This window comes from Tachysurus vachellii, chromosome 3 (assembly GCF_030014155.1).
Source record: "Tachysurus vachellii isolate PV-2020 chromosome 3, HZAU_Pvac_v1, whole genome shotgun sequence".
NCBI classification, from domain to species: Eukaryota; Metazoa; Chordata; class Actinopteri; order Siluriformes; family Bagridae; genus Tachysurus; species Tachysurus vachellii.
The window spans coordinates 30,203,801-30,218,633 of NC_083462.1; the positions used below are offsets into that span (position 1 = coordinate 30,203,801).

The 14,833-nt window shown below is 40.7% G+C and overlaps 3 protein-coding genes across 3 annotated transcripts in view; all 3 read left to right on the forward strand.

The window, feature by feature from the left end:
* LOC132843392 (core histone macro-H2A.1-like) overlaps positions 1-6,918 on the forward strand; it is a 38,692-nt gene extending 31,774 nt beyond the window's left edge. Inside the window, exons 3-4 of the mRNA XM_060866687.1 lie at positions 5,566-5,941; positions 6,545-6,918. Of these exons, the coding sequence (XP_060722670.1) occupies positions 5,566-5,941; positions 6,545-6,871 (703 nt within the window). The 3' untranslated portion in view covers positions 6,872-6,918. The remainder of the gene's footprint in view (positions 1-5,565; positions 5,942-6,544) is intronic.
* LOC132843396 (histone H1-like) lies at positions 4,282-4,914 on the forward strand. Its single transcript, XM_060866692.1, has one exon. It carries the CDS (start codon positions 4,282-4,284, stop codon positions 4,912-4,914), a length of 633 nt encoding a protein of 210 aa, XP_060722675.1.
* Positions 6,919-10,056: 3,138 nt separating the features above from the next.
* On the forward strand, positions 10,057-14,472 carry LOC132843395 (transmembrane emp24 domain-containing protein 5-like). Its single transcript, XM_060866691.1, has 4 exons — positions 10,057-10,411; positions 12,103-12,200; positions 12,294-12,474; positions 14,000-14,472. Exons 1-4 carry the CDS (start codon positions 10,229-10,231, stop codon positions 14,216-14,218), a joined length of 681 nt encoding a protein of 226 aa, XP_060722674.1. The 5' UTR covers positions 10,057-10,228; the 3' UTR covers positions 14,219-14,472.
* The last annotated feature ends 361 nt before the right edge of the window (positions 14,473-14,833 follow it).

The following is a 14,833-nucleotide window of genomic DNA, read 5'->3' on the forward strand; positions in this document are numbered from 1 at the left end:
ATTGCAATTTTGAAATTTGGCCAACATATAAGATCGAATAGTATTCATAACAGTAAGTTTTAATTATGTCATTTATTGCTTTTATATTAGTTTTCTTGTTGCTGTTGTTGTTGTTGTTGTTGTTGTTGTTGTTGTTGTTGATAGTAGTAATAGAAGCAATATCCTAAAATGTGCAAAAGTTGCACAGGGTAAAAAACAAAAGAAGAAAAAAAAAACCTAATACTAATACTAATAATAGTAACCTTCAACTATTTGTAACCATTGTGTTTTTTTTATCATCTTTCTGGAGAAGCACAATGTCTAAATGGTTTGACATGCTCTTTATCACTATTCTAAAGATGTTTCATTTTAACTTGATTAAACCTATTCACTCAGTTCCTTTTCACTCGGTTTCATAACACTGTATCACTAAAACTCTGGGTCCACCAAAAAGTTTCCCTTAGATGTGAAAAATTCAGAAAATGAATGAAAATCCTTGGTCTTGTCATATCTTGGGTTTGACTGAAGATCATATTCAGAATATTTGAAAATATCTTAAAATGATTTTCACACACTGTGTATACATTTTACACTATGTTTTTTGCTTTCTTTGTTTGGCCACATCATTATCACAATTTTATCACATCGAAGCAAATATACATATATATATATATATATATATATATATATATATATATATATATATATATATATATATATATATATATATGTATGTATATTTGCTTCGATATATTTATATATATAAGTAGCCTAGTAGTTGTATCAACATCTGCAAGCAATCAATATCTGACTGTCAAATCAAATAAATTCAGTACAATTCAAAAACCTTTTGACAATATTTATTGTCATGTTACATAGAACTGAACATATGTATGATTATATATATATATATATATATATATATATATATATATATATATATATATATATACGTATATATATATATATACGTATATATATATATATATATATATATATATATATATATATATATACGTATATATATATATATATATATATATATATATATATATACATACGTATATAAGGGGGCACGGTGGCTTAGTGGTTAGCACGTTCGCCTCACACCTCCAGGGTCGGGGTTCGATTCCCGCCTCCACCTTGTGTGTGTGGAGTTTGCATGTTCTCCCCGTGCCTCGGGGGTTTCCTCCGGGTACTCCGGTTTCCTCCCCCGGTCCAAGGACATGCATGGTAGGTTGATTGGCATCTCTGGAAAATTGTCCGTAGTGTGTGAATGAGAGTGTGCGTGTGCCCTGCGATGGGTTGGCACTCCGTCCAGGGTGTATCCTGCCTTGATGCCCGATGACGCCTGAGATAGGCACAGGCTCCCCGTGACCCGAGGTAGTTCGGATAAGCGGTAGAAAATGAATGAAATGAATGAATATACGTATATATATATATATAAATATATATATATATATTGTGTATGTTTAAATAAAGTGCTTAACTTTCCCATTTATATCTCAGTGAGAGTTCCCTCAGAAGTCGCTGTCTCAAGGACGCTGTCTTCAGATTTGAGTGGATATGTTTGTTCAAAACCTCTATGTTTTGTCTCATAATGGCGTTTCACATTGCCACTTTTAATAAGTGCCACGGTTTCTGAAAATATGAGACACACTGCTTTAGTGTGAAGTGTGAAGTATGAAGAGAAATGAATCTGTCCATTCTGGATTAAATGCTCTATTTTCGCTGTCCACTTTTCTTCTTTTGGAGAGCGCCATTTGTTCTTTATTCTCCCTTTCTCCATCTCACTTGTCTGTTTCTCTCTCTTTCTCCGTCTCACTCGTCTGTTTCTCTCCCTTTCTCCATCTCACTCGACTGTTTCTCTCCCTTTCTCCTTCCGACTCGTCTGTTTCTCTCCCTTTGTTTTCTACATGTATCGCTATCTTTCATTCATGTGTAACTTTACTCTAATTCTCTCGCATCTGTCTTGCACTGTTGAGTCGCAGGGTTTACTTCAGGAATGCACAGACTTGATTGGCTGAGTGGTATCAGTGGTATCTGTGCGTTTCCACTACCACTACCGTAAAGATTGCAAAAGCTGCGCCGGTTATAATAGAAGCGCTTCGTTGAGTTTTAAATCGTAACCTTTTGTTTTGGCTGTAGGTCCGGGTCCGTATTGGACAGCTTCTGGGTCCGGACCCGGACCGCGGTCCGCCTGTTAGTGACCTATGGTCTAAGATATAAGTCTTAAGTCCTGAACTTCATAGCAGGTGACTGTGGAGGAGCAGAACAAACATGGGGATGTTAGGATAAGAATAAGGACAGAATAAGACTTTTATGACTAAATTATGTATTTTCAATTTTTATAAAATTGTTTTAGACAGCATTTAAAAATGTCATACATTAGAGTTATAGTGACTGTCAGTAAATTCATTATATTTGTTTATTGGTTATTGAATGTGATTTTATATTAAATATAATGAACACCAGACTCTATGAGGCTTTATGCTAATTTTAAGGGTGGAAAAAACAACAAAAAGAAAAACTCCCCAAAGGACTTCACTATTATATGAAAAGACACTAAAGAAGCAGCGCTCCTGAGTAGAGGCCAGGTAAAGGACAAAAGATCAATCTGTTCCTTCCCCAGAATAATCACCATACTCTATTACATAGAATTTGTATTAGTGTCATTTACAGAAAGTGGATACTTTATTAATACACAATTAGTTATATATACTGATGTCATATCTATTAAAATGAAAATCATGAACATTTAGCAGGGGGGAAAGCAGCTATGGACAGATTATTGCTTTGATGATCCAAATGACAAGAAATAACAGACAGAACATCAGGACACAAAAGGGACAGGGGAGCTAGACTCTCAAAGGTAGGAGAACATGGACAGTGTAAAAGAAATGAACAGAATTAAATACTGAGCCTCGTGTAGTATTTCTTTTTTCAAGCTAAACAAATTGAGCAAAGAAAATCTAGCTGCATACTTTAATTTAAACTACCCAAAAGTACAGTGGGTGGCACCAGGCCTCTTAGCTCTACATCAGGGTCATCTCTCTGACCACTGGAGGTTTTCTCTCTTTTTTCCATTTTTTCTCTGATTGAAATGATAAGCAATTCAGGTGTATTTCAGACTTTAACATGAACTGTAAGTAAACATTTGAAATGTCATTTCATATACTGTAAGAGCTCGATCACTGAGATACATGATTTTTTAATTTGAATATTCGAAAGTGAAAATTTGAAACGGTGAGAATTTCAATTAATTTTGAAGACTCAATTAATTTGTCATACTGCAAGTGAAAAGTTTATTCTTTTTCCTTTACTGTTGCAAATTATTTTTTAACTACTTTCATGTAATTAGTTACTCAAACAGAGGTAATAATGAATTTCATTAATTTCTTTATCACTACCTGCAGATTATCTAGCAGTGACAGTCAAGTTAAATATTCACACACACACACACACACACACACACACACACACACACACACACACACACACAGAAAATAATAATAATAATAATAATAATAATAATAATAATAATAATAATAATAATAATAATAAACAATAACAGAGTACAAGGATTCAGAACAATGGCAGGAAAAAAGTATATATATATATATATATATATATATATATATATATATATATATATATATATATATATATATAAAATCAAATAATATATAAACAAACAAAACTAAAGACACACGCTAACGGACACCCACAACTCGCACTGTCCGTCTGTCTGTCTCCAGTATACATGTGCTTTATGCAGCACAAACGGGGCTCCGTTACAATTACTACACACAACACTCAGCCGCTACAAATACATTAGTGTAATTCACAAGGTTCTCCCGCAACTCGGTAAATACGACTTACAAGCCCCGTGCCTCTTTTTGTCTGGTTTTTACACGCCACATCGCCCCAAATGCGCTGCAAGCCGGAGCGAGCCCCAGACGCACCGTACACTTTTGTGCTCGCTGCGCGACATTGTCTTTTTTCCCGAGACTCGACGCGAGCTCGTAGCGAGCAACAAAGTCCCTGCTCAACAAACATGTTGCTGAACGCTCGGGATCTTGTCTGCAGCGTCGTATTTTCGCCGAGAAACGCCATGAGAAAACACACTTGTCACTGTGTCTCGGAAGCGCAGACATTCAGCCACGGCCGGGTTGAGTCTACAACGTTCTCATGCTTACTTTTAAGGCCAGCCCCCCCCGGTCGAGAAGATGAAGGTTCCTGTGTTTACACAGCGTACAGCGTTACACTCGTTTATTCTACTATTAGCTCCTAGAGAGAGAGATGGCTGAAGTCGCTCCCGCTCCCGCGCCGGCCAACGCGCCCGCCAACGCGCCCAAGAAGAAGGCAGCTTCGAGGACCAAGAAAACAGGCCCTAGCGTCGGCGAGCTCATCGTCAAAGCGGTTTCCTCGTCCAAGGAGAGGAGCGGCGTGTCTCTTGCCGCCCTCAAGAAAGCTTTGGCTGCCGGCGGATACGACGTGGAGAAGAACAACTCTCGCGTCAAGCTCGCCGTCAAGAGCCTCGTTACTAAAGGCACTCTGGTGCAGACCAAAGGGACTGGCGCGTCTGGATCTTTCAAGCTGAACAAGAAGCAGACCGAACTTAAGAAGCCCGCAAAGAAAGCCGCGCCCAAAGCGACAAAGGCGGCCGCCAAAAAGCCCGCCGCGGCTAAGAAGCCCAAGAAAGTAGCGGCCAAGAAACCCGCGGCCAAAAAGTCTCCGAAGAAGCCCGTCGCTGCCGCCAAGAAAGCTACCAAAAGCCCCAAGAAGGCCAAAAAGCCGGCGGCCCCCAAGAAGACAACCAAGAGCCCCAAGAGGGCCAAAAAGCCGGCGACCCCCAAGAAGGTAAAAGCTGTAAAGCCCAAGACCTCAAAGCCCAAAGCGGCGAAGGCCAAAAAGGCTCCCAAGAAGAAGTAAACGTGTTTCTTAGGTTTTTTTTACTCCTCAAACGGCTCTTTTAAGAGTCACCCATATTTTCCCTTAAAGACCTGTTTCCTATTCTGATAGGCATGACAAACAAAATGATGACTTTACTGGATTCTGTACCGAGTGTTTAGGCAGCTACAGAGTTGTACATTCACCTTCACATAAACGTGTGAACAACTAAGGAGAATTGGACAGTTTACAGTTTAAATCCATGTGCATTTATCTTTATTCTATACTAATATATGCTTTTATAGATATTAAATCAGCGAATAATCAAGCTACTGATTATAAATCAGTTGACAAAATATTTTCTCTCTACCAGGATATACATTTAGTCTTTTTTTTTTATTATTTCATTCATTCTCTCTCTCTCTCTCTCTCTCTCTCTCTCTCTCTCTCTCTCACTCACACACACACACACACACACACACACACACACACAGGGAGTGGGTGGGGTGTGTGGCGTAGAATACAATGATGGACTGACGCTGGAATTCTACGGCGTGTTTCGGATTGGTTCTTCCGTCACAAGGATCTTAGCCAATAAGAGAGTTGATGTGTTGGTTATATAACAGAGTGCTAGAAGAACAGCGCTGTTATTTCGGTGTTGTTCTTAGAACCTATCTGAACTACCTATCTGAGCTACAAGATGAGCGGAAGAGGCAAAACCGGCGGTAAAACGAGGGCTAAGGCCAAGACTCGTTCATCCAGGGCCGGACTGCAGTTCCCCGTGGGTCGTGTGCACAGGCTTTTGCGTAAAGGTAATTACGCCGAGCGCGTCGGTGCCGGCGCTCCGGTTTACTTGGCCGCCGTGCTCGAGTATCTGACCGCTGAGATTCTCGAGTTGGCCGGTAACGCCGCCCGTGACAACAAGAAGACCCGTATCATTCCCCGCCACCTGCAGCTCGCTGTGCGTAACGACGAGGAGCTGAACAAACTGCTCGGAGGAGTGACTATCGCTCAGGGAGGTGTACTGCCCAACATTCAGGCCGTGCTGCTGCCCAAGAAGACTGAGAAGGCCGTCAAGACCAAGTAAACTCGCTCGCTCACCGCTGCGTTTCTCACCCCCCCAAAAGGCTCTTTTAAGAGCCACCCACTTTTACTGAAAAAGTGCAATTTCATCCTACTTATTAATACTGTGAGTGAACTTATAAAGACAATTCCCCAAATAAGCATTAAAATATTCTGTTAATAATATCTGATCTTGTTTAAAGACTGATGACAGACGATAATAATAAAGATAATGAAGCCTGCTCTCTAAATGACATAAAGAGGCAGTAGGTTGCTGACAGAGAACAAAAGCGCTGTGTTACTGAGACCGCCAATAGAATAGAGGCGGGCGCTTTGGGTTTCAAACTGTGTCCGGGACAGAGAACGGTCCAATAGTCATCAGGTGACGTAACGCGTTCTATCCAATGGCAGACGTGTGCTTTCAATACGCCAAATGAGAACAGGGCGGCGTTAGGGCTTAAAAACACAGCGTTCGCCAGCAACGTTTATTGTGTTTTTTTCTTCGTGAAGTTCACAGCTCGACGCTATGGCAAGAACCAAGCAGACCGCCCGTAAGTCCACTGGTGGCAAAGCGCCCAGGAAGCAGCTCGCCACTAAGGCTGCTCGCAAGAGCGCCCCGGCTACCGGCGGCGTGAAGAAGCCTCACCGTTACAGGCCCGGCACCGTGGCTCTGAGGGAGATCCGCCGTTATCAGAAGTCTACTGAGCTGCTTATCCGCAAGCTGCCCTTCCAGCGCCTGGTGAGAGAAATCGCTCAGGATTTCAAGACCGACTTGCGTTTCCAGAGCTCGGCCGTCATGGCCTTGCAGGAGGCTAGCGAGGCATACCTGGTCGGTCTGTTCGAGGACACCAACCTGTGCGCCATTCACGCCAAGAGAGTGACCATCATGCCTAAGGACATTCAGCTGGCCCGCCGTATTCGCGGAGAGCGCGCTTAAATCTCAATTCTGGCTAATGTACACAAAGGCTCTTTTAAGAGCCACCACATTCTCTCTGAAATATGAGCAGCTTTTCGTTTTTGTGTGTGAGGTTGAGATTATTGAATAAACATCACTTTTTTTGTGTGTGTGTGTAAATGTGAATCTGCTTTAGAGAAATGATTCGCAGATAAAGAGTACAGTGTTTGTGTTAGGAATATTGTGGTGAGGGTTAGGAAGAGTAATTGAAAATGAATTCACATTTATTTGTATAGTGCTTTTAGCAATGGACAGTGTCTCAAAGCAGCATTACAGAACATGAACATAAAGTTCATGGAAAAAAAAAAGTTCATGTTCGAGGAAACCGCTTTGACGATGAGCTCGCCGACGCTAGGGCCTGTTTTCTTGGTCCTCGAAGCTGCCTTCTTCTTGGGCGCTTTGGCCGGCGCAGGAGCGGGAGCGACTTCAGCCATCTCTCTCTCTATCTCTAGGAGCTAATAGTAGAATAAACGAGTGTAACGCTGTACGCTGTGTAAACACAGGAACCTTCCTCTTCTCGACCGGGGGGGCTGGCCTTAAAAGTAAGCGTGAGAACGTTGTAGACTCAACCCGGCCGTGGCTGAATGTCTGCGCTTCCGAGACACAGTGACAAGTGTGTTTTCTCATGGCGTTTCTCGGCGAAAATACGACGCTGCAGACAAGATCCCGAGCGTTCAGCAACATGTTTGTTGAGCAGGGACTTTGTTGCTCGCTACGAGCTCGCGTCGAGTCTCGGGAAAAAAGACAATGTCGCGCAGCGAGCACAAAAGTGTACGGTGCGTCTGGGGCTCGCTCCGGCTTGCAGCGCATTTGGGGCGATGTGGCGTGTAAAAACCAGACAAAAAGAGGCACGGGGCTTGTAAGTCGTGTTTACCGAGTTGCGGGAGAACCTTGTGAATTACACTAATGTATTTGTAGCGGCTGAGTGTTGTGTGTAGTAATTGTAACGGAGCCCCGTTTGTGCTGCGTAAAGCACATGTATACTGGAGACAGACAGACGGACAGTGCGAGTTGTGGGTGTCCGTTAGCGTGTGTCTTTAGTTTTGTTTGTTTATATATTGTTTGATTATTTATATATATATATATATATATATATAAAATACTTTTTTCCTGCCATTGTTCTGAATCCTTGTACTCTGTTATTATTATTATTATTATTATTATTATTATTATTATTATTATTATTATTATTATTTTCTCTGTGTGTGTGTGTGTGTGTGTGTGTGTGTGTGTGTGTGTGTGTGAATATTTAACTTGACTGTCACTGCTAGATAATCTGCAGGTAGTGATAAAGAAATTAATGAAATTCATTATTAACTCTGTTTGAGTAACTAATTACATGAAAGTAGTTAAAAATTAATTTGCAACAGTAAAGGAAAAAGAATAAACTTTTCACTTGCAGTATGACAAATTAATTGAGTCTTCAAAATTAATTGAAATTCTCACCGTTTCAAATTTTCACTTTCGAATATTCAAATTAAAAAATCACGTATCTCAGTGATCGAGCTCTTACTGTATATGAAACGAATGTTTCAAATGTTTACTTACAGTTCATGTTAAAGTCTGAAATACACCTGAATTGACAAAGTTCACTGCTTATCATTTCAATCATAGAAAAAATGGAAAAAAGAGAGAAAACCACCAGTGGTCAGAGAGATGACCCTGATGTAGAGCTAAGAGGCCTGGTGCCACCCACTGTACTTTTGGGTAGTTTAAATTAAAGTATGCAGCTAGATTTTCTTTGCTGTCAATTTGTTTAGCTTGAAAAAAAAAACAGACTACATGAGGCTCAGTATTTAACTCTGTTCATTTCTTTTACACTGTCCATGTTCTCCTACCTTTGTGAGTCTAGCTCCCCTGTCCCTTTTGTGTCCTGAGTCCTCATGTTCTGTCTGTTATTTCTTGTCATTTGGATCACCAAAGCAATAGCTGCTTTCCCCCCTCCTAAATGTTCATGATTTTCATTTTAATAGATATGACATCAGTATATATAACTAATTGTGTATTAATAAAGTATCCACTTTCTGTAAATGATACTAATACAAATTCTATGTAATAGAGTATGGTGATTATTCTGGGGAAGGAACAGATTGATCTTTTGGTCTTTACCTGGCCTCTACTCAGGAGCGCTGCTTCTTTAACCTCCGTGAAGTTGGCACCCCATAAAAAGAAATAATCACCAAAACTATGGCATTCGTTTGTGCTACGTTTGTGCTGATTTGTGCCGCAAAAACGAACGTTTGTGCTGGTTTGGTGTTTGAGATATTAAACATTATTTTTTTGACCGTGTGACGTCACTTTCCACCCCACATCGCCCAAATTGCTCAAAACCGGCTTAGTTCGTTTGTGCTCGATTTGTGCCCCTTTGTGCCGTTAAAACAAACACTGTATCTGTTTTCCTTCCTGTGATATAACCAAAATATTTTTGGGAACGGTGACGTCACTCTCCACCCCAGTTCGTCTAAATCACACAAAACTGGTGTCATTCGTTTGTGCTCGATTTGTGCCGGTTTGTGCCGTTGAAATGAATGTCAAGTATATTTCCCCTTCTTAGAAATAACAAAAACAATTTGGAGCTGTGACGTCACTCCCCACCCCGTGCCGTCTTAGGGGTGCCAACTTCACGGAGGTCTACAAAAGACAACACAGAGCTAAGGACTATAGGCTAAGTTTAGGCATAGGCATAGCAACCTAGTACAAACAATGCAAAACAAGTCATATTATTGTTATGATCAGTATTATTATTATTATTATTATTATTATTATTATTATTATTATTATTAAATAACGAACACATTGATATAAACCTATCGTTCACGTCACAGCTGGAACAACACACACCTTCCGACCAATAAGATTCGAGCCAGTCGTCGTTAATTATTAACCCTAAATATTATTATAAGTCTTGCCTTAAATCATGTACATGGACGATGTATAGTCAGTATACATGTAAAACATACAAAATGTCCAAAATGTCCAAAGTTCGCGAGTTCGAAGCAAAGACTCAATTTCCCATAATGCCACGCTTTAAGGGTGTCTGTGATATTCGCCTGAATGGATAACTTAATTCTATGGATAAATGGATAATTTTCTGATTAAATTTGGAGATAATTTTTTTCATTAGTTTCTTAAATTATTAATTTTAATAAATCAATCAATCAATCAATCAATCAATCAATCAATCAATCAATCAATCAGAGCTGCTGGGTCCTGAAGTAGTTGGTCCACACACACACAGACACACTCACAGACACACACAGAAGTTTCCCAGGAAAGTTGAGTTTATATAAAGTTATTAGGCTTTGAGGTGTTTTTGTTCTCACACTGTTAGTTGTCATTATGCGGTTGAGTTGGGGATTAGTGTTAATGCACGTATGGCTGTGTGTGTCGGAGTGGTTTGTGGTCACCGGCGCTTTCACACAGTCTCTGGACAGCGACTTCACCTTCACACTGCCTCCCGGACACAAGGAGTGTTTCTACCAAACCATGAAGAAAGACGCATCTCTGGAAATAGAGTATCAGGTAAAAAAAAAAAAAAAAAAAAAAAAAATATATATATATATATATATATATATATATTTATTTATTTATTTTAGGTGTGAGTGTGCGTGCGTGTGTGTGTGTGTGTGCGTGTGTGCGCGTTCAATAACAATCACTGAAATCAATATTTAATAAGATTTCCAACTTTAACACGGATGTTGTTGCTAATTCATGTTGGAACAAGGTACAAGATGCGCTATAGAGAGACTTCCATAAAACCTACCATTTAAAATGAAACGTATGTTAACTTTAAACCAGAGGAAAGAAATAATCAGGGGAGGGAAGTAGTGTAGTGGTTAAGGCCCAGAAGGTCATGAGTTTGAATCCCAGCTCCACCAAGTGCCACTGCTGGGTCCTTGATCAAGGCCCTTAACCCTTAATTGCTCAGTTGTATAAATTGTAAGTCACTCTGGGTAAATGTGTCTGTTAAACTAGAGAAAGGTAAATATTCCGTTCACAGTATAGGTGAAAAAAAGGGGGGCAGGTTTTCAGACATGAGGTGGCATCGGGGTGTAACTCTTATGTCATCTACAATATTAAGTGTACATGCGCCTAAGCTACAGATTTTTTTATCTCAGTTTTTCAAAACACACTATTTATGTGACTGTAGGTTTTTCTGGATATTTTCATATACAAACTGATTTAATTCAGCTTTTTCCACTATATCAGTATTCCAATGGCTTAAATGTTTACATACACCAAAACTCCAGAAACAGAGCTAACTACTTTTATCATAATTAGGAGTGAACTGGATGTGGACCTGAAACTTCATGGAGAGTCACGAAGGAATTTATTAAGCAATCAGTCGACGTTCAGAATGACTTTGCGATCTATATGCATGTAGCAGACGTTTTACTCTTTTCTTTCTTTTTCTGAACAGCTGAAGAGGTCACATCCCTAAACCTTGTTTGGACCCTTGTTCGTCGAGGCACTACCCTGACTGCGACTGTAACACACTCCTGTCCCGAATCAAAAACATTGTTCCGGTTTTCACCTGTCTAGTTTCAGTGAGCCTTGGATCATTTCGTGAATGTCCTTAATAAAGTGGCCATTTTGAGCGAGCGTGTTAAAGTGCAGATTTGTGGCACAATCCGAACAGTATTGTGAAACATGTATCTGAAGTTATCAGAGTTACAGGCAAAGGGTCACTCGTCCATGTGGTGGTCTCGGGGTCTCCTGGGATCTGTGCTTGGTTTAAAGAGTCGTTATGGTTAAGTTCCTGTGTGGAGATTTTTGGAAACCGTGATGATGCTGATGAACATATAGATGTTTCATATAGTTGTGATCCCTCCTGAAAAGATTTTCCTTTCCACAAGCAAAGCTGCAATCTTTGAGTGCATGAAGTGTCCAACGTTCCACACTCTCGTTTGAATAAGTGCACCATCTGGGTAAAGACAAGACGGAGAATGTTTGTTAATCAAGTCTGTTTGTAAGCAGTCGTGTGTTTTGCTCAGTGTTTTGTACATGATGAATAATTCATGTCTGCCTCTATGCATATTCATGCAAAACCGGAGAACTCTTCAGAGCACTCAGAGTAAATTCAGGTAAATCCAGAAGTGGCTACTTGAGCTTGAGAATGAGTATTTTGATGTTGGATTGTGGTCTGAACAAATTCCTCCTGGAGAGGAGAGTTTCCATCATACCTGACTCTGTGTGTGTTGTTGAATCTGCAGGTCCTGGATGGAGCAGGACTGGACGTGGATTTCTACCTGTCCTCTCCTACAGGTCACATTCTGGCCTCAGACTTCAGGAAGTCTGACGGAGTTCATACGTAGGTTTTTTTACTCTCCTTCATGTCTGCATGCGTTATTATTTTTCTTATTATTATCATCATCAACATTAGATATCTGGTGTTCTTTCTCAGAGTGGAGACGGAGGAGGGAGACTACATGTTCTGCTTTGACAACACCTTCAGCGCAGTGTCTGAGAAGATCATTTTCTTCGAGCTCATTCTGGACAACATGGACGATGGAGAAGATCCCAAGAGCTGGAAGGAGTACGTGCAAGGTGCTGACCTGCTGGACATGAAGTTGGAAGACATCATGGTGAGAGAACACACACATTCTTAGCAACCTTGCATTGAGAATACCTCTCAAACCATGAAAAGAATCATGCTAGATCAGATGTTATTGCAAAACAACAGAAGGAAGCAAGACTTTTCTACTGGAATCATTACGCCATTTCACCAGGTCAGCATAAATTACAACAAGTATTAATGGAAACTGGGACTTAAAAGTACGGCAGAGGCATGTGGCAAAAATGTTATTTTTAATGCAGCACCTAAATTAGAGCACGAACTTTAAAACATATGATTTAATGGGAAAAAATACTTCAGCTTTAGTTTGTTGGTGTCTTTATACCTCAGGATTGAGAAATCAAGCGAGCGCTTTGTCAATGTGAGAATAAATCAAATATAAAGCAGAATTTGCCAAGTGCAGAGCCTGAATGTTTCAACGCTCAGCAGTTCTGTCGCTTGCTTTTGGCCCACAGGATAAAAATAGGTTCCAGATTATGATTTTTGTTTCAGGAAGTTCAAGATTGAAACCGCAGATGTGCAGGAAGTGTTTCTGAAGTAGCACAAAAGGATTCGTTTTTACTAAAGACTAGAGTAATACTCAGAGTATGGAGGTGTGGACAGAGAGGCATCGTCATAATCATGTCTATAACCATCCAGAACATCTCACAGAACCTCAGACATCACTGACCTCACAGAACCTCAGACACCTTCACTGACCTCACAGAACATTATACATCACATCAACAGAACTTCAGCCAAAGACCTCCCATTTGTGGAACATGTGTTCTGTTCTCATAGAAAGTCGTTGCATGTTTGTCTTAAATGTTAGGTTTTTAAAAGAAGAATCCAGTGCTTGTGATGTCACCAGTTCACGTACTTTTAAACAAAAATCAAGTTCACAAATCTCAAGATACATTGCAAATTTTAGAAAAAAAAAAAAAATGCAACAATCACAAAAACCTCTGAAATCCTGCACAGAGTGAGTATTAAATCATTGCTCAATCATGTCAATCATGTTCATGTTAAATCAATCATGGAAGCACAAAAGAAATCAAAGCTGTCAATCAGACAGGAGAACGATCTGTTTCCTTCAGCCTGTCTGACTCTTCCACATTGTTTAGATCTGTGTGTGTTTTTGGAGCTCACTCTGCTTGTCTCACTCTCTGCTTGTCTCATTCTCTCTGCTTGTCTCACTCTCTGCTTGTCTCACTCCCTCTGCTTGTCTCACTCTCTCTCTCCTTGTCTCACTCTCTCTCTCTCTGCTTGTCTCTCTCTCTGCTTGTCTCACTCTCTGCTTGTCCCACTCTCACTCTCTGCTTGTCTCACTCTCTCTCTCTGCTTGTCTCACTCTTTCTCTCTGCTTGTTTCAATCTCTTTCTCTTTGCTTGTCTCTCTCTCACGCTCTGCTTGTCTCTCTCTCACGCTCTGCTTGTCTCTCTCTCACTCTCTGCTTGTCTCTCTCTCTTTCTCTCTGCTTGTCTCTCTCTCTTTCTCTCTGCTTGTCTCAATCTCTCTGCTTGTCTCTCTCTCTCTCTCTCTCTCTCTCTCTCTAGGACACGATAAACAGTGTGAAGGCGAGATTAGGGAAGAGTCTGCAGATCCAGGCGGTTCTGAAGGCCTTTGAGGCGCGTGACCGCAACCTGCAGGAGAGCAACCTCGATCGTGTCAACGTCTGGTCCTTCACTAACATGGTAGTGATGGTGGTTGTGTCCTGCGTGCAGGTCTACCTGCTGCGCAGCCTCTTTGACGACAAGAGGAAAACACACACGTAACCTCTGCTCAACATCCAGGACTGAAAAGAGAAAATATCTCTTCCTCTTCTCCGTCCACTCGAGCTGAACCAAGAACACCCTGGTTTCATTTCTCAGTCTAGAAAATAAGACACAGATCTTATCTGAGCTGCTACAGGTTACAGACCTCACAGTAAAAAGGACATGATGGGTTTTTAACTTAAAGTATTAACATATATTGTCAGAGCTACTTATAGCATCATTTTATAGCAAATAAAGACACACATCTACACTGATATTTCTTTTCTTTCTTTGCCCCCAGAGCACACACTAACAATTTGCCCGCTTGCTTTTTTTTTCTCCAAAGCAAAACCTGCTCATTCATCTGCACCACACTTATAATGCCTTGTTTTTCCTGTAAGATACCCAGGAAAATGTTTGCTTTGGATGTGCTGTGGAAGAGCGATAGCAGAGGAAGCCTCATCACAATAGTGCTTAGAAGTAACCAATAAAAAAACAAAAAATCCCAGCGGGTGTGATTTAAGACCTAATGACAACGCAGCGTCTTTGCGAGCGCTCTCTACTGGGGCAGCTGCCCTCATGGGCACTGGCTGTTTTTGGTCCAGAATTCCTGTGGAGTAAAAGGAAAGCGAGCCT